The 24,020-nt window shown below is 40.0% G+C and overlaps 1 protein-coding gene across 1 annotated transcript in view; it reads left to right on the forward strand.

Moving 5' to 3' along the window:
- CORIN (corin, serine peptidase) overlaps positions 1-24,020 on the forward strand; it is a 222,061-nt gene that overhangs the window by 120,550 nt on the left and 77,491 nt on the right. Inside the window, exons 5-9 of the mRNA XM_065877801.1 lie at positions 2,782-2,895; positions 12,554-12,661; positions 15,319-15,429; positions 17,830-17,946; positions 22,501-22,608. Of these exons, the coding sequence (XP_065733873.1) occupies positions 2,782-2,895; positions 12,554-12,661; positions 15,319-15,429; positions 17,830-17,946; positions 22,501-22,608 (558 nt within the window). The remainder of the gene's footprint in view (positions 1-2,781; positions 2,896-12,553; positions 12,662-15,318; positions 15,430-17,829; positions 17,947-22,500; positions 22,609-24,020) is intronic.

Genomic DNA, 24,020 nt, shown 5'->3' on the forward strand with positions numbered 1-24,020 from the left:
CATAAAAGAAGTCAGTTTCTGATGAATCAGCAAAGACACAGGTTATCGATAATCAAAACAATGCAAGCAATGCCATATTTTAAATTTGATCCAGGTTTGATATAACCATACACAAGAGTGGCTTTATTGGAGTAAAATATATAGGTTCTTAAACATGAAACCTAGATGTTAGGAGCTATTTAATGTTGAGCTTTCAGCTACATTTCCCAAGGACTCATCAGAGCCATAATGTAGGGAATGCAATAATTCTTCTGAGGCATTGCAGCTGCTGAAATGCAGACAGATGGAATTTCTGCACTCTCTACTATAATGCAGAAACAATCTCACGATAGGATAAACACTTATTCCTTGAAAATTTTCCCTTAACCCTAGAGAGAGGTTATTGTAGAGACTGACCGGTAAAATCTTTAATGTTTTGGTTTTTCATTTTATATCTGGTTTCCTGTATACCCTTTAGGAGTCTCTGTAGCTACAGGAGTACAGTCCTGCGCTGAATCCAAGACTATACAAAACATAAGCGTGTTTCATGTCTTGGCAGTTGAAATCCATAGATGCCATTTGTATTGATACAGAAATCATGGGATATAATGGAAAACCAGACTTTCATTGTTGATATTGCGAAGCTTACACATGAATTAGCAGCAGAAGAAACATACCAAATTGACTAGTACTTAATGTTCAGCAAATTGAAACTGATTCCTTGATAGTGTTGGAAAATAATCCATCAATTGCATTTTTTCTTTTGCCTCGTGGCAATATATTGTGCTCCATTGAGATGGAGGTGACTTTTTCCCATTAATTAAGAATCTCCTCAGTGCCAGCCACTCGGCTGGGGAACACAGGACATATGAGTGGCATGGACCTTACTGCCTGGAATGTTCAGTCTGAACTTTTCTGCATTTCAGCTTCTGAGTTAAATGTTCCGTATTTCCTGGTTCCCTTTAGTTAGACAACAAAGTTCATCTCATCAAGGAACATGGTTCAGGGTGGGTGGTGACAGTGACCAGGCAGGAGACCACAAGGCTGATCCCACTAACTTTTGTGGCAGGGAGACAGAGAGTTACAGAAACAAGTTTGGGGAGGGTTATATTTATTTACCGTTACTCTGAATTGGGAACTCATGAAAAAAGTTAGTTGTTTTCTTTTTCTGATTATAAAAGTAAGACATGATCGTTATAAGAACATTTGTAAAATACAGAGTAAAATACAATGAAGAAAATAAAAATTACTTTCAATCCTAATACCAGGGATAATCATAGTAACCTTAGATATACTTCTTTCTAGGCCAGATTGTATTATGCTTTTTCAGAACCAAACGCTGTTTTTAAATTTTTTTATTTTTTAAACTTAAAAAATTATTTATTTATTTATCTTTGGCTGCGCTGGGTCTTTGTTGCTATGCGCGGGCTTTCTCTAGTTGAGTTGAGTGGGGACTACTCTTCGTTGAGGTGCGCAGGCTTCTCACTGCCGAGGCTTCTCTTGTTGCGGAGCACAGGCTCTAGGTGCGTGCGCTTCAGTAGTTGTGGCATGGGGCTCAGTAGTTGTGGTGCACGGGCTTAGTTGCTCTGCGGCATGTGGGATCTTCCCGGACCAGGGATCGAACCTGCGTCACCTGTATTGGCAGGCAGATTCTTAACCATTGCTCCACCAGGGAAGTCCCCCAAATGGTGTTTTTACACTTAAATTATCTTGAACTTTGGCCCAGGACATTACTTTTTACAATATAGTTTTCAATGGCTGTAACAGTATTCCTTATTATGGAGCTATCAAAATTTATTTAACCAGTCTCCTGTTATTGCATAGTTGTTATTTCATAGTTTCCTTGTGATAAACCATGATGGTATGAATATCCTTAAATATTAAATTTTGCACTTATTCATAATCATTTCCTTTGTATGAAGACCAGAAATAAGATTTCTGGGTCAAAGGTTTACACATTTAAAAAGCATTTGATGCATATTACCACATATTGAAGGGTATTTTAAAACGCATTTTGTTGAATTGACATCCTTTCATTAATGGTTTCCCTTAGAAAAATCTTTCTAGCTTCTTCTCTTACATTCTGTGTCTGATGTAATTTTGAAACAATTGAATATTTGTTGAATTTTGAGACGAAAAAGAACACCGTAATACTTAAAGCAAAGAATACTAAAATGCAGCCGTGTTAAGGAAAAGAATGAAAATATTATTAGCTAATGTTGTTTCACATTCCTTATGCCAAAATAGACCCTGACATTTTTAACTGGTATTTTTATTAAGACAAGTAAATAAATATATTTCAAATACAAGGCATGGGGTCTCTAAGCCTGTGTTCAAGCGTGTATCAACTATTCGTAACTGTAGCTTTCTCTGCAGGACATTGAGTAGCACTGTAGAAGGAGAGGGTTTGTTTTTTTTTTTAATGTTTGTTCAATAAATAATATTTCACTTTGAAATAATTTTCTGTTATTAAGAAAAATACTCCCATCTGGTATTTTTTTTCCCCACATAAGTTGTGCAGTTGATGAGGTTGCTCTCTTGTGCTGTGAAAGCCCACTGGTGAATTTCCTTTTGCTTTTCTCAGGCAAACACCCTTTGTAGTCTTTCCAGGTAATTTTACAATTAATGTTCTAGAAGGCCAGAGAAAAATTGGTGATAATGAAACTGAGGGAATTGGGAAGCACCTCTGTTGAATAGCAAGGAAAGGTTTTCTTTCTGTCCTTTATTTCTCCTAATTTTAAAAGGGGAAAAAAAACACACCTCTTATTTATTTTGACATTGTTTTTCTGCCCTTTTTTTCAGTGATCTGCGGAGGGGGCGAGAGCTTTCTGTGTGCCAGTGGCATCTGTGTCCCCAGGAAACTGCTGTGTAATGGCTACAACGACTGTGGCGACTGGAGTGACGAGGCTCATTGCAGTATGTGACAGGCTGTGTGGGGTTTGTCTGGGGGGACAGGGATTCCATTCAGGGGCCTGGAAACCAGCGCCATTCCATTGTCCAGTACTGACAACCACCCGGCACTTGGGTGGACTTCTTTTAGTTTGCTTTTCTTAAGTGAGCAAATGTGTTTATCTTCCCTCACTCCATGTGACAGCTGCATGTTTGCACACCTTCCAAAGGCCTGATTTCATTAGGAATTCGACAGCTAGATGTGCTTTGGAACACATCAGGGACTGAAGTGTTTTTGCTTAAAGTATCTTAAAATTGGGGAAATGCTTTCTGTTTATTTTGTTTGGGTGAGGGTTTTTGTTTTTGTTTTTAAAGCTTTGAGTATTAAGGTCAACTTTTTTAAAAAAAGGATATTTTTAATAGGAAAATTTTTTACCCTCATGATTTTTAACAGTTGTGACACAGAAGATACAAAATCTTTTGTTGGTTTATGCTTCCTCTAAATCTGGAGAGAGTGACGGCAAGAACTGTTTTGAATCCATGGATTGGTAGATTCAGCCTTAAACATCCTCAGTTTACTTACCATTGATTTGATCAGTCATTTTGACTAAAATGGTGGTTTATCCAATATTGTATTTGTCTGTTTGGGCTGCTTTACAAAATACCACAGGCTGGGTGCCTTAAACAGCAGAAATGTATTTTCTCACAGTTTGGAGGCTGGAAAGCCCAAGATGAAGGTCCAACAGTGTCAGTTTCTGGTGAGAATTCTGTTCCTGGCTTGCAGGCAGCTGCCATCTGCCTGTGTGTTCACATAACCTCTTTGGAGAGGTGAAGGGAGAGGGGAGGAGAGAGAGCTCTGCTGTCTCTTCCTCTTCTTACAAGGGTATGAGCCCTATTCAGTTAAGGTCCCACCCTTATGACCTTTATCACCTCCTCACAGGCCCTGTCTCCAAATACAGTCATGTTGGGGTTTAGGGCTTCAACATACAAATTTTGGGCAGACACAGACATTCAGTCCATATCAGATTTATATTCAGTTCTCAAATTGATTTGCAATTATGCAACAGATTAAAAGGAAAACTTAGCCTCAAGAATACATTGCAGGATCTGTGTCCAAAACAGGACCATATACAATGGTGTTCAAATTGCTTTCGAATGGTTCTATGACCAGCAATAGTTACTGTGGGAAAAGCTGTGTTTTATTCCCTGTAGGGGTTACCAAGGCTTTATAAGGGCTCATCTTAGTTGCTCACCTGAGTTGAAAGATTCGTCTGGTGTGTTTGCCAGGAGGACCAACTCTTCACCATATGAAGGGTTAGGATGCTTATTTACCATAACTTTTGAAAGACAGTATATTATGATAATATTTAGGGTCAGTGTTTCCCAAACTGGTGTCCCATAGTACCTGAGTCTTGAAAAATGCTTGGGAAAAAAATAAGTTTGAGAAATGCTGTCTATCAGATCCACTTCTTAGAGATCTACAATACATATTCGTTCATTAAAGGTTCGGATAAATCCCACAGTTTTAAAAAAAAAACATTAATTTTATCTTGGTATTTCCTGAAAATTATTTGTTCATATATACCCTCACCTTTAATTAATTTATTTATTCGTGCATTTATTTATTTTGCATAATATCTAGCATCCTGTAGAATTTCAGTTAAGCCACCATATATTTTGGAAATGTTTTCACTAAGATATTTGTATTTATAATTTGGAATTCTCTCTTCAGAAAAACCTATGGCATGTGATTGTACATGAAAAACATTTTTTTTGGATGTCTACTTACATTAGGGAGTATTGCTGTGGACTTGAGAACAAATATTGTGTAAAGCACCTACAGTAGGGATTTTAAGTGGTTCAGTAGAATTATATACAGTAATGGGAGTTACAGTGGAATCTCTTGTTTATCTCCCACTTATGGCCCATGTTATGTCATATGCAAATTCTGCATGTGCCTCTATCCCCACTGCTGGGCTAACACTGGCTTCATCATTATGTTCCTCCACTACATTGAACATTGCACTTTACACAGTAAGAGATTTCTGCTGCATTTGTCGAAACTGAATTTCAAGGAGTAAATTTTCCTAGTCAGTGGCTGAACAAAGAAGGCAGTATTATTATTATGCAAGGTATTCAGCAATATCCTAGGAGTGCAAGAGTTTATTAAGACATGGGCCTTCTTCATAACCACACTTCAAAAACCATTTGGCCTAGTTTGTTGAGGAAATACATCCCTTCAGAATACTTGTCTATGAAAATGCTTAGTTGGACATTGAGAGCTTTGCATGCAGTTGTTCCTGACCTTACAAGGACATCTGCCTCCGAGCTTTAACATTCAGTGCTTGTGGCATTTCAGCATGCATGTTTATAGAAGGTGCCACCCTCCTGTTGTCACCACCCTGCAGTGAAGGAATAGTGTTAAGTCTGAATTAGGGCGTGGATACAAATCAGAGCTGGAATGCAACCCACAGATACTCCTGCGGGGAGAAGGAAATTTTGCTGGGCTTCCCACGTTCTGAGGGTCCTGGCGGGTACAGGAGGAGGATTGCCTTCCAAGGAAGGAAGGGTAGGGATTTGCTATTTGTGAGTTCCCTAATCAACTGTACTAGAAGCATTTACCTACATGATTTGATTGAATTTTCAGCGAACGAAGTATTCTTCCTTTTTGTTCAGATGCAGAGCCGAGGCTCACGGCCATGAATGAATTTGCCAGTGGCTCAAAGTGCTAGATTTGAACCCACTCCTGAATGGGTCCAAATCTAACTGTTTTCTCTAAACTGTGCTGCCTCTGACTCGCCCATGTCCATAAAAGTGCAGATTTGGTGAATGATTGTACTCCGATCATTCATAAGACAGGAAAATGTCTAGTTTGGTTGCTCTATTATGCTGAGGGAGATAACTGTCTTTTACAGGGGCTCTCCAGGTATCTGGGCCTGCTTACTGACCCTCCCCTGGCAACTCATTTTGCCATGTTTATCAGTCTCTTCCTGATCAGTAAAATGGACCGATTTCTAACCACCTAGAGCAATTTTAGTGGTATAGTGAAAAGATTTTTGAAGATGAAGGGTTTTCTTTTTTTTTTTTTTTTTTAAATTTCTAGCTCCGTGGCTCGAGTCAGGCTACTTCTCCAGGTTTTCCTTGTCATCAAGGCTGGCAGCACAGTTGCATCTCCAGGAAGCCCCACCTGCGGGGATTCGAATTCCATTGGTCTGGAGGGGGTGCCCAGGCAGCAGTACCTTTGTAAAACTCCCCCAGTGATTATCCTGTGCAGCCGGGTTTGAAACCACTGCCCTAGAGGGTGTCTGGTGTCTCTTTTGCTGCTAACATTCTATGATCTTTTTTTTTTTTTTTGCGGTACGCGGGCCTCTCACTGCTGTGGCCTCTCCCGTTGCAGAGCACAGGCTCTAGACGCGCAGGCTCAGCGGCCATGGCTCACGGGCCCAGCCGCTCCGCGGCATGTGGGATCTTCCCAGACCGGGGCACGAACCCGCGTCCCCTGCATCGGCAGGCGGACTCTCAACTACTGCGCCACCAGGGAAGCCCTCTACGATCTTTTGATTCTATAACCAGCTCTAGGACAGTGTCTGCTACAGAGCAGGTGCTTAGCAAATAAATGAGAAAGCCTCCAGGGAAATGGTTGTCACAGGGAAAATAGTTGCCACAAGGTCCCCATACTTGGTGCCGCATAAACCTCTGTCAAATACTTTTGGAAGTCATTTGCTCTGAATTTGGGGTCACATTGGTTGATTTATTTTTGAGGACTGTGGTGAACTAATTATACTGAGTTAACTAATTATCCTAGTTAGTATAATTAGTTATACTAATTATGACACAGTATAGTGATTAATATTATAAGGTCTTGAGTCAGGCTGCCTGTCTTCCTATCTTCTTCTTTATCATTTCCGGCCTCTGTGGACAGAGAAAGTTACTCAGTCTCTCTGGGCCTCAGTGTCCTCATCGGTAATATGGAGACAATAAGTAATAGTAACTACCTCTAGAATTGTTGGGCAGAATAATGAATCACTGGATGTCAAGCACAGAGACCAGTGTCTGGCATGCAGTAACTCTCAAAGGGCATTAGGATTTATGGTTGTGATTGTGGCTGTGATCTTATTCTCCATGCCCTCCCTCCTCCCAACACTGCTCCCACCCCTGCCCCGCCAAAGGTCACGTGATACATTGTAGAGGAGACAAATACTACAATATGCACAACGGTTTTCAAAGCAGCACCACATGAAGCTATGTAGAAAGGAGGCCACCCAAACAGCACAAAATAAAAACTGATATTCCAAATAATGTTTCCGAGTCATCAGAAATGACTGTACCGGGCTTCCCTGGTGGTGCAGTGGTTGGGAGTCCGCCTGCCGATGCAGGGGATGCGGGTTCCTGCCCCGGTCCGGAGGGATCCCGCGTGCCGCGGAGCGGCTGGGACCGTGAGCCATGTGCTCCGCAGCGGGAGGGGCCACAACAGTGAGAGGCCCGCGTACCGCAAAAAAAAAAAAAAAAAAACAGAAAAACTGTACCTACCATAGTTTCTTTACTAAGACGGGGTGCAAGTAAATACTAGAAAGATTTCCACCACATTAATAAAAATAAAAGTTTACCACTCTATGCCAATGGAGGAAGCTTCAGATGTGTGGAAGGTTCACTTCTGTTTAGTGACAGTCTGATTATGGGGAATCAATCAAATTATTGAATAATCTTGAATTCCCACTATGTGTGAAGCATGTTCTAGATACCTAGTAAATGTAGAGACTGTTAAGACATGGTTTCTTGCTTCATGACACTTTTAATCTAATCAGGGAAAAGGCATCTAAAAATAGAGATCATTAAATATAGTGTTTTAGCACAATATAATAGATGTCACCAAGCAAAAGAAGATTGTGTTAAAAAAAAAAAAAGGCCCTGTGAGTAGAGAAGAGTGCAGATCACTGGTTGCCAGCTTGGTGTGGAGAGACCTGACGGAAAAGACGGGATTAGAACTGGCCCGAGTTCTGAGGTGAACTTGGACTGAGGTGATGTTTGGATATTCCAGGACAGTAGCTCTCAACTGGGGGCAGTATTACTCCTGGGGGGTGTTTTGCAATGTATGGAGACCTGTTTGATTGTCACCACTGCGGAGGTCGGAGGGGATGCTACTGGCATTTAGTGGGCAGTGGCTGGGAGTGTTGATGAATATCACACGAGGCACAGGATAGCTCCCCGCAACAAAGAGTCCCCCAGCCCCAAATGTCAGCAGTACTGCAGTTGAGAAATCCTCCTTTGGAGCCAGAAGTCAATAGGTGAAAAAAACCCAGGAGGTCAAGAAGCCCGGGTCACTGTAATAGTCTGGGCAACCGTGGGCAAACTGGTTAACCTCTTTGGTCATCTCAAAACGAGGGCGTCTCGGGATGGAAACTGAGCATCCATATTTGAATCCTGAGTTGAGCCAGCATGATTATGTTTATAGACTCATAGAGACTGAGCCAATTGAATGAGGCTCGTGATAAAAGGCTTTCTATTCCTTAGCTCTCCCCTTTCATTTAATGACAATTTTGAGGGGTAAACGTTAGTCATTGTGATGCCAGACTGAAATAGATATTAACAAGAACTTCAGAAGTAACATTTTGTATCAAGCTCTCTTTCAGAAGAAAGGATCTGTATCTAGAAAAACACCTACCTTAGGTTACGCAAAATTATGCTTGTATTGAATGAGAAAATCACAGCAAGCAGCTTTTGCAGGTTTTGATCATTGGCCCCAAATTACACTGACGACATCTCTTTTCAGTTCAAATAAACATTTATTCCAGTAAAAGGAGGCACTGTGATCTGTGCTATTTGCTATGTATTTCTGGGTGTGCAGTGCCTTTGGTTAAGGCTTTGTGTGTTTACTAATTACACAGACCTTAGGGAGGCAACAAGTTGTTTTCCAAATGCAGCTAGTTTTGTAGCTAACCTTTGAAAATGGCATCTAACCAAGAAAGTCATAACAGTGGAAAGTTGCATCTGCACCTGTGTGAATAATGAGGAATTTTAAAAAAATGTTTGAATCATTTTCACTTATGAAATAAGTTAATAAGTGAGCGTTAATTTACAAAATATGTCCGATGAGGTGCTTTAGTGTGAATTACCGGGGATCCCAGAATAGGCCACACAGAGGGGCCATGTTGGAAATTTTTAGTGTGTTCTCAGGTTAATCAGATTCTGAAAGGAATATTTGATTTCCCAGTCCTATCATCAAAAAAATGAAGTGTACTGCTTAAAAAAATTAATTCGTATGGTTTAGAATCTGTCACCCCTCCACCCTGTCTCCTCCTTCAGGTAATGTAAGTACTTCTGCACTGATGGTCAAGGTGAGGACCCTGGTACTGCTGATTCTAGCATGCCGATTCAAAACTTCTCACAGAGATGAAAATAAAAATCAAAAAGATCTTTTAAAACTTCCTGAGGAAATGTATATATCTTGATGCACAAATTCCCCAACCCTGGGATCTCTTTTTAGTCCTTATATTTTCCCTTATGATGGTTATCCCAGGGGAAATGAAAAGTTAAAAGTACTTATAAAGTTCTGTATGTGTATAAGTGTGAGCATATGTATATGCACGTGTGTGTTTGTGTATGTACACGTACACACACACTCTTAATGATGGCGCTGAACAGATGATCGCTAAGGCCCATTCCATTTCTAAAATGATGTCATTCTAAGAGTATTTAAGTAACTTTTTTTTAGAAGAATGCTCTTTGAAAGAGAAGTTGATGAATCATGTCAGTAACAAGTATAATATTTTGATGTGGCTAACAGTTTCACTGATCAATGCCCAAGACTTTTTAAAATAAATTTATTTCTTTATTTATTTTTGGCTGCGTTGGGTCTTCATTGCTGCTCACAGGCTTTCTCTGGTTGCAGCGAGCAGGCACTACTCTTTGTTGCAGTGAGCGGGCTTCTCATTGCGGTGGCTTCTCTTGTTGCGGAGCACGGGCTCTAGGCATGTGGGCTTCAGTAGTTGTGGCATGTGGGCTCAGTAGTTGGGGCTTGCGGGCTCTAGAGCGCAGGCTCAGTAGTTGTGGCACACGGGCTTAGTTTCTCCGCGACATGTGGGATCTTCCCGGACCAGGGATCCTACCCATGTCCCCTGCATTGGCAGGCGGATTCTTAACCACTGTGCCACCAGGGAAGTCCCTTTGCCCAAGACTTCTGATAATAAATTGTTATAGAGTTTGGGATGTTTATAGTAAAGAGGCAGCCATCACCAGTTGTATGAGATGCAGGCATCTGCTTGAGGAGGAACAATTAGCTGTAATTCAGGAGGCTGAACTGTTGACCATTAGATTCTTGGTCTTTCTCAGCCAAACAGACTGATCCTCACATGTGCCTCCATTTCTTACCTCTTTCCTTTGTTCTTGCTATTCCCTCTATTTGAAACCTGCTGAAGTTTTCATTCCATCCACTCTACCAAAATCCTCCTCATCTTCTGTGATCCCGCTCCAGCCTTACGAATCTGTTTTTGAACTTCATTCACTTTAAATAAGGGAAAAAATAATACATTTAAGAAATCTAGTTTCTATTACATGCAGGCTTTACATGTATTTTAAACATTTTTAACAGCTTTATTGAGGTATAATTTACATACTGTAAAATTAACCCATTGATTTTTAGTAAATTTATAGCATTGTGCAACCATCACCACAATCTACTTCTAGAACTCTTTCATCTCTCCCCACACTTTCCTTCTACCTATTTGTAGTCAGTCCCCACTCCCACATCTCCAGCCGTAGATAACCACTGCTCTGACATCTGTCTCTGTAAGTTTGCCTTTTCCAAGAACTTCATAAATGGGTTGCATAATACGTAGTCTTTGTATCTGGTTTCTTTCACTTAGCATAATGTTTCTGAGCTTCATCTATGCTGTCACATGTATCAGTAGTTTGATACTTTTAATTGGTGAATAGTATCCCATTGTAAGAATATACTACATTTTGCTTATCCATTTACCAGTCGTTGAGCATTTAGATTGTTTCCAGTCTTTGGCTACTATGGATAATGCTGCTGTAGACATTCACATACAAGTCTTTGTGTGGATATATGTTTCACTTCTCTTGGGTAGCTTTCTAAGTGTGGAATTCATGAATCATGTGATAAGGTTAGAGTTAAGTTTATAAGAAGCAGCCAAACTGCTTTCCAAAGTGGCATTATTATTATTTTACATCCCCACCAACTATAATGAGAGTTTCAGTTTCTTAAAATCCTTGCCAATACTTGGCATTATCTGTCTTATCTATTATAACTATTTTAGGGGATATGTAATAGTATCTTATTGTGGTTTACTTGCATTTCCTTAATGATTATATTGGGCACCTTTTCATGTGCTTATCAGCCATTCATATGTCTTTATGAAGACTTTCTATTCAAGATTTTTGCCTCTTTGTAATTGGATTGTTTGTCTTATTATTGAGTGTAAGACGTCTATATATATTCTGGATATAAGTCCTTTATCAGATAATGTGCTTTGAAAATATTTTTTTTCAGTATGTGGCTTGTCTTTTCATTTTTAAATAGTATCTTTGGAAGCACAAATATGTTTAATTTTAATGGATAACCATTATTTTTTTCTTTTAGCCTTGTGTTTTGTTGTTATATTGAAGAATTCTTTGCCCTCCCCAAGGTCATGAAGATTTTTTTCCTGTGTTTTTTCCTAGAAGCTTCATAATTTTAGCTCTTACATTGAAGTCTATAATCCATTTTGAGATCATTTTTATGTATGGTTTGAGGTGAAGGTCAGAGTTCATTTTTGTGTATTTGAAATCCAATTGTCCCAACACCATTTGTTGAAGAGTATTCTTTTCCCATTTAATTGTCTTGGAAACTTACAGACATTAATTTATTATTTATACCTTCCCCTAAACTCTATTAAGTAATTGCTCTTATCCTAACTTCAAAAGTAAGTTTACAGACTTATAAATTTTAACTAATACGCTCAAATTCCCACAGCTAAGAGATGATAGAACCAGGATAGGAGTTCTGTTTTACCCAAGAGCAAGACCTATCTTCTTATTAAAATTTCCTTGCATGATGTTTATTCCAACATTAAACTATAAGCTTCCTGAGGTTTTATATCACTTATTCTTATCTTGGCACCATAATCTAGGACAGTACTGTTTATTTGAGGGTCATGCTGTGAAACATTCAATTGACTTAAGTGATGTGAAAGTAAGTAATGACTCTGTAATCTAAATGACTTTTTCTCTTTGTTATATTTATGCTTACCATGGGCAAAACTAGACTTTCATTTTAAAGGAAACGTTCTTTAAGAAATAACTACTCACCCTCTATTAAGTGTTCATTCTGTATGAACATGAACTTCATTAGGAACCATGGTGAGTTGAGAATGTCTTTTCTCATATTTGACTCTAAAGGAGCTTTCAGGTGTCATAAAGTGGAGCTCAGATAAATACTGTCAGGAAGTGATAAAAGCATTGCCTTGGGAGCCAGAGGGTCCTAGTCGTGGTTCTTCAGGAACTTGTTATGTGACCTTGAGCAAATCATTAGATCTCTCTGCACCACAGTCTCCTCACCTGTAAAAGAATAGATGTGGACCAGGTTACATTATGATTTCCCTCCCATGATATGCTTTCGTTATATAAACTGCTACTGTAACATCCTGTTCTGCTCTAATGAGCCATCGGTGTCTTCTCTTATTTTCAGATTGCAGCGAGAGTCTGTTTCACTGTCACACGGGCAAGTGCCTTAATTATAGCCTGTTATGTGATGGATATGATGACTGTGGGGATCTGAGTGATGAGCAAAACTGTGGTAAGTAGCACCATTTCCCTGAAGGTTTTCATTTAAAATTGCAGACATTTATAATCAAGAACTTGTAGCTCATTGTTTGTTAACGTGATTAGTGGGTGAAATTACAAAATGATTGGTTTCTTACTTTTCCGAAAGAGGAAGTTTTTTAAATTATTAGTCTCAGTCATGTCTCATGTGTAAATGTAAGATTTCTTACAAAAAGTCATACTAAGGAAATGCTAGAGATGTGGAGTAGAAATGGGAGTTAACTTTTTTTTTGCTTTTTGAAAATGTTTGATTTCTTCTCTGGTTGGAGCCAGTGGCTCGTGTTTAGATTCTGAACTCTTGAGCAAAACGTTGCAGACAGATATATTTTCTGTTCCTGGTCCCCTTATTATGTATAACCGAGACCCCTCCCTTATTTGATTGCCACACACTACGGGGGCAACTTCTGCAGTGGGGATATCGAAGGTTAGAAGGGTGCATCTGTTTTATGTACAGAAGCTGATCTTAACTTTTAAAGAAGGAACCTACCTCCTAGGTGCACGTTTGTACCTATAAACAGCATCTTCCCAATTCCTCACCCTCCCAGCTCCTGGTAACCAGCAGTCTACACTCTGTTTGAACAAAATCACATTTTTTTAGATTCCACATGTTAGTGATATCACACAGTATTTGTCTTTCTTTTTCTGGCTTATCTTATTTAGCATAAACTTATACAACACTCTATGTCAACTATATCTCAATTAAAAAAACAAGAATGACCCTACCTTTAAAAGAGCCAAGTTCAATTCTGAATGTCCTCTCATGAATTAAAACCAGCAAAATTCTTCTTGCTTATTTACCTTTCTGAATTTGTGATTAGCTTTTGAATTTTTTTTTTAGGTAGTATATTATTGAGTGACAGAAGAACTTTCTAATAGGAGCAGAAGGGCAAGCTGAGATGAGGCAGGACACTGGGAAAATGATGTGAAATGATTATTCAGCATTAGAAAATATCAAAAGAAATGCTGGGGGAGAATCAGGAGTGGGTCAGGGGAATGCCTCGGAGGAGTGGTGAATGTCCCAAATGGCCCCATGCTGGGAAACTCAGTAGTTTCTAGAAGCACCTGTGTAGCCGCCTCTCACTGCATCCATAAGAATGTTGGAAAATGTACGTATGCGCAAAACATCCCACGGGTCACTAGATAGATATGGATTATCTTCTGGGATTGAGTAGTCTTGGGACACAAAGAATGAGACTCCATTGTAATTGTATACATCATAAAATGTAGTTTGTGGCCTTAGAGATTATCTACTCCAACTCCTCCTTTTACCAATAAGATAACTGGAGAAAAGACAGTAAAAATGAGGGAGGGGGGAATTGAGTGTAGCTTGGTAGTTCAGTAGGCCAGTGGAGAGGACCAGTGTATAGTTGGCATGTGAAAGACAGTGGTCTTACCAACCCAACCTAGTTCCTCTGAAGGTAGTAGGATATCACGAGGTTTGTGCTCTTAGGATGACTTTGTTTCTACCTAATGGTAATAATCACGATGTCCTCTTAGACCATTCTCTGTCCCGGCTGCCCATCTTTAGCAGGCTGAGCATGTGCTGGCTCCTCTGGTTCCCACCCAGTGGCCTCTCCCATTGCAGAGCACAGGCTCCGGACGCACAGGCTCAGCAGCCATGGCTCACGGGCCCAGCCGCTCCGCGGCACGTGGGATCCTCCCAGACCGGGGCACAAACACGTGTCCCCTGCATTGGCAGGCGGACTCCCAACCACTGCGCCACCAGGGAGGGCCCATGTCATTCTTCTTTTCTCTGCACCATTTCGTCCATCTTCTTCACTTAATTGCTCCCCTATATCCTTCAAGACCCGTGGTCCCTCCACAGGTCTGTTAAAGACAGTGGTGCTGTTAATGGAAATCCATGATAGTTCCTCATTATGGAATCTGTTATTCACGAATCTACATACATCTTTTAAAGGGTTGTTTATATTAAGGTTATTCCATGTCTCATATCAAAGAATCCTATAGGTTCTGCCCTCTGTGAGAGGAAACATCACTTAGTTCTCCTTTTTTCCCCAGGAATATATAGTTTGGGACAGAGGTTAAATCCAGGATAAAAAGAATCATTAAAAAAACCCAACTATTTTGCATTTCTTACCCAGCAGTTCTTTCAAGTATGAGTTATATATTTAGACAGTTCAATAAAAAACCTTAGCTTAACATCAGGCAAGATGACAGGAGGAGATACCTGCCTCCGCAGATTACCACAGAGAGGTAAGTTGCAATTCCTAGAAACATGACAGAGTTGTCACGAATCATCAAATCAGCTATCTACGTTGTGAAACCCAAATCACAGTTCTGTTTATTTGAGCCAAATCACAAAATTTTCATAAGGAAAGAAAACAGTGACTAAACACAACAAAACGCAGAACAAGCTATGGGTCCTAGAAAAGCTGGAAGCTTGTTATTCATCTGAAAAGCAGTCAGGTCTTACCCCGTAGTGATGGTGGCCGGGGGGCCACATGGTTGCCCGGGAGGTGCCAGACCCAGAGTAGAAAGGTTATTGACGGTATTGGAATAATTGGAACAGACTCTCTAATACTGGAACTTGTTCTACTGGAACAAGCCACACAGTTCTAAGTGTTTGTCATGCTGGTTCTCTCCATCCTCCTGAGTTTTTCTTTCCTCCAGACTGCAACCCCACAGAGGAGCATCGCTGTGGAGATGGACGCTGCATTGCCATAGAGTGGGTGTGTGACGGTGACCATGACTGTGGGGATAAGTCTGACGAGGTCAATTGCTGTGAGTGCCCTGAGGGCTTTCATTTTGCTTATTTTTCTACTTCTGCCTGTTTAGTCAAATACACTCAAGGTTCACTATCTAAACAGATTCTTGCACTTTGGTCCTAGCCTATACAGATAATAATTGAGTGGTGTGATGACAATAACAGCATAGTGTAATGGACTTCCGCCTCTCTTTCTCCAAAACTCCAAGCCTGATTCGGCTGCTCTGGCCAAGCGGGTGGCAGTTTTCTTTCTCATTGTCCACAAATATCCTTTCTGGGTCTGCGACTTTGTCAAAGGGAATGTTCTTCCCAGAGACTGGGGCACTTTTCTTCTGCAAACAATATATGAGCAGTTAAGTGGGAGCCTCCAGAGGTGCTCTCAGGTACCACGTGTGGGAGAACCAGGGGAGAACTGGCAAAGATAAGAGAGCCTTCAGTGTTCATAGAGTTACACAGAGTGTGCAATAATATTGTAACTTTAGAGCCTGTCTTATTTCTGGGTGAGTATATCCGGAGAAAACTCTAACTCAAAAAGACACATGCACCCCAATGTTCATTGCAGTACTGTTTACAGTAGCCAGGACATGGCAGCAACCTTAATGTGCCTCGACAGATGAATGGATAAAGAAGATGTGGCACATATATACAACGGAATATTGCTCAGCCATAAAAAAGAATAAAATAATGCCATTTGCAGCAACATGGATGGACCTAGAGATGATCATACTAAGTGAAGTAAGCTAGACAGAGAAAGGCAAATATCATATATCATATGTGGAATCTAAAAAAATGATGCTAATGAACTAATTTACAAAACAGAAACAGACTCACAGACATAGAAAACAAACATGATTACCAAAGGGGAAAAGTGGGTGGGTGAGGGATAAATTAGGAGGTTGGGATTAACATATACACACGGCTACATATAAGATAGATAACCAACAAGGTCCTACTGTATAGCACAGGGAACTATACTCAATATTTTGTACTAATCTATAAGGGAAAAAATCTGAAAAGGAATAGATACATATATATATATAACTGAATCACTGTGCTGTACACCTGAAACTAACACGATATTGTAAATCAACTATCCTTCAATTAAAAAAAAAAAAGGTCTTCAGGTAGCTATTACACTACCTGCCTAATAAAATCAAATATGGCTGATCACATTTTATTCCCTAGAAACTACAGTATACTCAGTAGGGGATAAAAAAATGATTGAATAGCAGCAGCTCTTTGTTAAAAGAGAGTAATATTGATCTGAAAGAGTTAATATGGTGCATTTTATGCATGTTCAAACTAATTAAGCTCTTTATTCCATCTTTTGCTATCTAATAAAAGCAGGAACAGCTGATACATATGAGATTGACTATTTAATTTGCCTATAATTTGAGACAAAATTATAAATGTCGGTTGCATGGTTTTTATTTTGACATAAGAAAAATCACATAAATTAATTAGGAAATGCAATGCCCAGCTTTCTTCTTTCCTGAACTTGTTTGAACTGGAATAGTACCTGAGTCCTTGCTTAGTGGACATAGTGGAACAGAGTGGTCTGTATTTTGATGGATCTTGGAAAAGCAAGGACTTGGTGCTCATGTATGTATTTATGTATGTGTGTGTGTATGTATGTGTGTATGTAGACCATAAGTTGGTGAAGGCCGAGGTCATATGATACATGGGTTTCTAACGCTCTAAAAGACAATAGGGATAAAATCAAGACAACCTTCAGAAATTGGAAGGTTAATGGCCACTAGACCATCCCTTTTAAATGTCAGACATCGTAAGCAAGTTTTGAAATAAAGTGTTTATTTTGGGGTAGGTACTATGCAAGCCTTTCACATATACCACTTCATTAGTGCATTAGGTCAGGTTGGTGCAGAGTGAAATGTAGGGGCTTGGGTTAGAAAAGCTTGCCTTCACATTCTGGCCGTACCTTTTAACAGCCTTGAGACTTCGAGGCAAACACTAAACTCTCTAAGCTTCAGTTTCCTTCTTCTAAACAAGGTCGATAATATCCATTTGCAAATTTGTTCTGAGGATTTGAGATTAGACACCTAATACTCCTAGCACAGTTATCACCACATAGTAAGCCTTTAATAAATTGTAGCTTTTATATTAGTAGTATAACTACTACCATCATTAATCCTGTTTCTCACCATGCAATGATCAAGAAAAAATTTTTAGTGAGTGCTATTTAATAAGGGAAGAGAAATTCCTGAAAGGAAACTTTCCATTCCGAAGATACTTGGAATGAACAAAATGAATGATATATTCATTCATTTTTGCAGAACATTCAGAAATTTAGAACACTTCATTCTTGGTGATGCCAGATAAATGGGGATCACTGATGTGATCTATAGACCGAAAGAAGTAGAGATAATTAAAATGCATGTTATTTTGGCATTTCCTAGCATGTCACAGCCAGGGTCTGGTGGAATGCAGAAGTGGCCAGTGTATCCCCAGCACTTTCCAGTGTGATGGAGACGAGGACTGTAAGGACGGAAGTGATGAGGAGAGTTGCACCAATGGTAAGTGTGTGCTCCAGCCCCGGAAACAGTCCTGACCGGTGGGCCTTTCCTTGGGAGCACAGCAAAAAGTTGGAAGTCACCTACAGCTTAAAGGATCCCCATATAAATAATGCCAGATTGCTTAATGCACTGGTCCTCACAGCTCTGGTCAGCCAGAAACCCTTGCTTATGGTAAATGTGACTCTCATGCAACTTACACTGAAAAATCATCCCTAAGGGTGAAGAGTAGAGGTTAAACACTTAAACAGCATGGGTAGATTCAGTTAGATGTTTTATGGGGAAACACCACAATAAAGAGAAAAATGTAGCGTATAGTATTCAATTCAATTAGATTTCAATTAGAAATAACTGGCTTCTGAAATTAAATGTAATGGCTTCCTAAAATAACCATGTACAGAGAAGCAGTTTAATGCCTCACATCTTAACTGGGGTATAATTGCTTTACAATGGTGTGTTAGTTTCTGCTTTATAACAAAGTGAATCAGCTATACATATATCCCCATATGCCCTCCTTCTTGCGTCTCGCTCCCACCCTCCCTATCCCACCCCTCTACGTGGTCACAAAGCACCGAGCTGATCTCCCCATGCTATGTGGCTGCTTCCCACTAGCTATCTATTTTTACATATGATAGTGTATATATGTCCATGCCACTCTCTCACTTCGTCCCAGCTTACCCTTCCCCCTCCCTGTGGCCTCAGGTCCTTTCTCTACATCTGCGTCTTTATTCCTGTCCTGACCCTAGGTTCTTCAGAACTATTTTTTTTTAATTCCATATATATGTGTTACCATATGGTATTTGTTTTTCTCTTTCTGACTTACTTCACTCTGTATGACAGTCTCTAGGTCCATCCACCTCACTACAAATAACTCAATTTCATTCCTTTTTATGGCTGAGTAATATTCCATTGTGTATATGTGCCACATCTTCTTTATCCATTCATCTGTCCATGGACACTTAGGTTGCCTCCATGTCCTGGCTGTTGTAAATAGTGCTGCAATGAACATTGTGGTAGATGACTCTTTTTGAATTACGGTTTTCTCAGGGTATATGCCCAGTAGTGGGATTGCTGGGTCATATGGTAGTTCTATTTTTAGTTTTTTAAGGAACCTCCATACTGTTCTCCATAGTGGCTGTACCAATTCACATTCCCACCAGCAGTGCAGGAGTGTTCCCTTTTCTCCACACCCTCTCCAGCATTTATTGTTTCTAGATTTTTTGATGATGGCCATTCTGACTGGTGTGAGCTGATACCTCATTGTAGTTTTGATTTGCATTTCTCTAATGATTAGTGATGTTGAGCATCCTTTCATGTGTTTGTTGGCAATCTGCATATCTTCTTTGGAGAAATGTCTGTTTACATCTTTTGCCCATTTTTGGATTGGGTTGTTTGTTTTTTTGATATTGAGCTGCTTGTAAATTTTTGAGGTTAATCCTTTGTCAGTTGCTTCATTTGCAAATATTTTCTCCCATTCTGAGGGTTGTCTTTTCATCTTGTTTATGTTTTCCTTCCAAGCAATATACTTAAATACACTTTAAAAGGAGTCTGATATTATCTGTGAAACCCCCAAAGAAAAAGTAAATCAAATAAGTTGGTTTTTTTAAGTGTGTCTATTTCTGCCAGAAAAGAAAGCTCTACACTGATTGTTTTAAGTCCCAGTTTGTGTAGAAGCATCTCTCAGTACAGGGTTGGTAATATCCTTTGGCTTAAAAATCACTACATTTGCTTATAATTGACCTTACCTCTTACCAACATAGCCTAGTTGTTAAGAATGTGGATGTTGCCGCCCAGCTGCCTGGGTTCAAACCCCAGCTCTGCCACCTACTCCCTGGTTGACTTTAGTCCAGTAACTTAACCCTGTTACATTTCAGTTTCTGTAATCTCAGAATAATGATAACTACTTCATAGAGATGGCACATGGTGAGCACTCAATAAATGTAAGTTCTTATCACATGGCTGCTATGTGAAAGCAAGTCTTAGGCTGTGTTTATTCCAAATCAGCTAATGAGATTGGTCACCAATAACTAAATTAACTTTTTCATAGTGAATATTGATCATTAGGATGGCTTTAATGAAAACGCATTTCAGACCTAAAGGGAGAGCCTTTTAATCACAGATTTAGTCCATAAAAAACTAGATAACGAGTGCTTCATTTTACCAGTTTTTTTTTTTTTTTTTTTTGCGGTACACGGGCCTCTCACTGCTGTGGCCTCTCCCATTGTGGAGCACAGGCTCCGGACACGCAGGCTCAGCGGCCGTGGCTCACAGGCCCGGCCACTCCGTGGCATGTGGGATCTTCCCGGACGGGGGCACAAACCCGTATCCCCTGCATCGGCAGGCGGACTCTCAACCACTGCACCACCAGGGAAGCCCCATTTTACCAGTTTTAAAATTCAGAAGGAATTCCCTTTCTAGCCATGAGTTATTGTGTGCATGTCAGCCAAGCAACTCCCTTTTGATCAAATAGTTCTTTCTGTCTACATAATTCAATGCTGTTTGAAATAATTTTGGATTTTTTTACTATGCAGTGGCAGGATATGAAAATACTTCCTTACATGTGTGAGATGTTAGAAAGTCACATGATGAAATGGATCACAAAGTAAAATTGTAGCATCTTTATCCACTCTAATGAATTCAATATAATAAAAGTATATTGTGGTGCTGGGAATTTAGTGGCAAGCAAAGCGGCTGATGCGGCTAGCAGGCTCCTGGGGGAGACAAGCCGATACAAATAATTGTGCTGGTCCTTGTCTAACTGGGGAGTGACATAGGCCAGGAGGGAAATTCAAGGTGCTAGGATGCCACGTATTGGATGCATGTCCTGGTAAAGGGCCTCTGGGAAGCTTCCCTGAGATGGAGCTGTAGGAGCCACAGTCTGAAGAATGAGTGGAATTAACAAAGGAGAGTGGGGCTGGAGAAAGAATTTTAGACACAGGGAACCGCTTGGCCAAAGGCACGGAGGTGGCAGGAAGGAGCAAGGTAGTTTAGAGTAGTGGGAGAAGGCCACTGCGTTCGGCGAGCTGAGAGTGAAGGGGAGCGAGTTACAACCGTCAGCAGTGATCGAAGGCTGGTTCTGCTCAACCAGGCTGGGAGGGGGTCTGGGACTGCTTCTGCCAGGACTCGGGGCCCTATTCAAGATTTAGGCCATTACAACCCTCAGCCTCACTCTCAACCTTCCTGTTTAGTCTCCCTTAACCTCCAGTGACTCCAGCCTGTGTACTTTTTACTCCAAGCCTTTGCATATCCTGCTGTCTGCTTGGGAAACCCATCCTTCCCTCTTATCCCACCTTACCCCATCGGCCTGAAAAACTCCTTTGAGAAGATTTACTCTTACTGTCGTAGTTTGCGTTTACTGCTTTTTGCTTCAGTGGAGCAATGATCACATGGCATTGTAAGATTGCGTTCATGATGATATCCCTAATTAGGGTGGAAATTATCAGGGTTTTCTGTCTTTTAATGCTCAGTGCCTAGCTGGTCACATAAGTTGTCACATAGTGGGCGCTTAATACTGGCTGAAATAATGAATGCATGCTGTCTTAATAAAATTTCTTCAAGAGACTAAATTCATGGAACTTATCCTGGCTTACCTTGCAAAAAAAGTTTGACCTGCTAACATTAAAAAAAAGAAAAGGAGTGATATCTATTTTATGCAAGGCTGTGATATATAGTGTTGTTCATTAATGGTACTGGAAGGGAGAAAGAGTCCAGAATACGAAATATTATATTTAGAATTATAGATAAGATTATAGATAAGTCTTAGAATTATAGATAAGAAAGTCCAGTATAATAAATATTGTCTTAGAATTACAGATAAGAATGATTGTATGTATACCCATACTGTTATTTATATTTAAAACTGCCTTGCAAGATTTTCAAGGTTCCACATGACGTGTCTGAGTAATTGACTATAATGGGGGTGAGCTAGAAAGAGAACAAGCAGTAATTTATTACCTTATCCATTTAATCTACAAATGACCAGGAAATCAATGGGAAAAGCAGTTTCCTCTCCACATACCTTAAGGAAAAGCCATTAGGTTGATGTTACTGTTGTCATCCATTTGGGAACAAGAAACCCAATTCTCAGATCATTGCAGCTAGGCCAGTGCTACTTTCCAAGGACACAGAAAATATGGATAACAGCTGCTTAAGACTTATGCCATGATAAAGTATCCTTACCGTATTGATGTTGATGCCTTATTTATTATTAAGGAAAGCATTTTCCTTAGAGGAAAGACTAGAGTTGGGATCAAATGAGTCTTAAAAATATTGGCTCTTCCCTCAAATCACTTGAATTTTATTTTGTCATCAACTCCATGCACCCATGTAAATATAAGATGCTCTCTTTTCCATTAAAAGCAGCGACAGATGATTTTTGAAGGATGGGTTGCCTCTTACTTCTTTATTCCTACAGAATCTCAACATGTGTTCAAAATTTTTGGAGAAGTTGGAAGGAAATTAAAGTTGTGTCCTTCCTCGGTTCTGGATCCTTCAGATCCTAGTGCATGGAATTTATAGTTGCTGATGAAAGTAAATGTGCTTTTACCCCGCCTGTAGGTCAGACTCCGTGTCAAGAAGGAGATCAAAGATGCCTCTACAGTTCCTGCCTTGATTCATGTGGTGGTAGCTCTCTTTGTGATCCCAGCAACAGTCTGAATAATTGTAGTAAGTACAGTTGCTGCTGACAAATTCAATTACCACGTCAGGCTATGTATTCAGTTTTATCCTTTTGCATTGACATTAAAATGCTGAAGTGTGGAATCCCTCCAAAATATGTATATATATATTTCTCTCTTTTTTTTAAAGGTTGCATGTGGTAGCAGAAAAGAAGCAAAATGGTCTTAATTAACTTAAATCATAAACAAATGTGTCGTCATGAATGGGCTATAAATCCATTGCTTAATATCATTGCCGTGACTTTCCACTCAACGTCAGCTCCTATATATTATTTTCTTGGCTGCCTCTGCAGGAAAATGCTATCTTTCTTCCTTTTTAAAGCCCAACTTCAAAAATGGAAACTTTATCCAAGAAGTAAATATGAAGTTCGTTTAAATAGCCACATAAAACTTTGGCGGTCTGTTCTTGTAATAAAATGTATTCTCACCCTTCCAGGAACTTTGCTGACCTGTAATGACCTCGCTACAAATGGTGTAGACAGGTGGCTGTATCCAAACTGGCTTCAGGAGGAGGAATGATTAGGGGAAGATTGAATGGGCAGGGGTAGCAGGAGGACTCTCTCGGGAAATTTTAGGTGAATTGGAAAGCCCCCAAAGACTGATTTCTAGTAATGGCTTGCTTACTTCTGGGCTCTGCTTTCACATTCTACTCCCTTCTTTCACTTTTTAGAATTAATTTTTGGCTTCCCTGTCAGCTTGGGCTTGAGATTTAGAAGCAGGTCTGTCAGCTTTCAGTTGACAAGAAGGTATGACTTCTTAGCACAGATCCCAGCAGTGAAGGCCCCTGGAGGCTGGGAGGTTGAAAGGCTGAAGGGTTTGGGTCCCTGGATTTGCTGAAGTTTTCAGATCCTAATTCTACTCTGTGACCTTTCTGGGTCAATGTAGAGCTTATGGGTGGCAGGTAGCCCATACTCCTTAGGGGATATCGAGGGGTGAAAACAGTGGGCTGGATAGGAGTGTGAGGGCCACAGCCAATTAATAACCCAGACTAACAAGATTTTTTGTTTAATTTCACAAGCACTTAATAACTGTTTGGCCGAAAGCACAATACCCAGCCCTCCTCCATTTCCCATAGGAGAGAACAGTGCAAATAGAGATCAGTCTGACTGCTAAGACACACTACCATTTTATCCACTCTAAAATATTAAATGTATGTCTATGTATGTGTATATATGTATATACATATGATTTGACTTTGCTCATCTCCCAGTCTGCCCTGGAACTCTTTCAGAATCATTTTTTTTTTACTTCACCTTGAACTTGGGCTGTAGCATTTTGGACAGTGACAGTATTGTCTCAGACACATGTATTTTATTAAAGTTTTGGGGGTTGTCTGACATGTAATGGCACTTACTGTTACATTAAAAAATGGTGAGAGAGCAATGTTAGCCTGTGTCAAAT

Source organism: Phocoena phocoena, chromosome 5 (genome assembly GCF_963924675.1).
Source record: "Phocoena phocoena chromosome 5, mPhoPho1.1, whole genome shotgun sequence".
NCBI classification, from domain to species: Eukaryota; Metazoa; Chordata; class Mammalia; order Artiodactyla; family Phocoenidae; genus Phocoena; species Phocoena phocoena.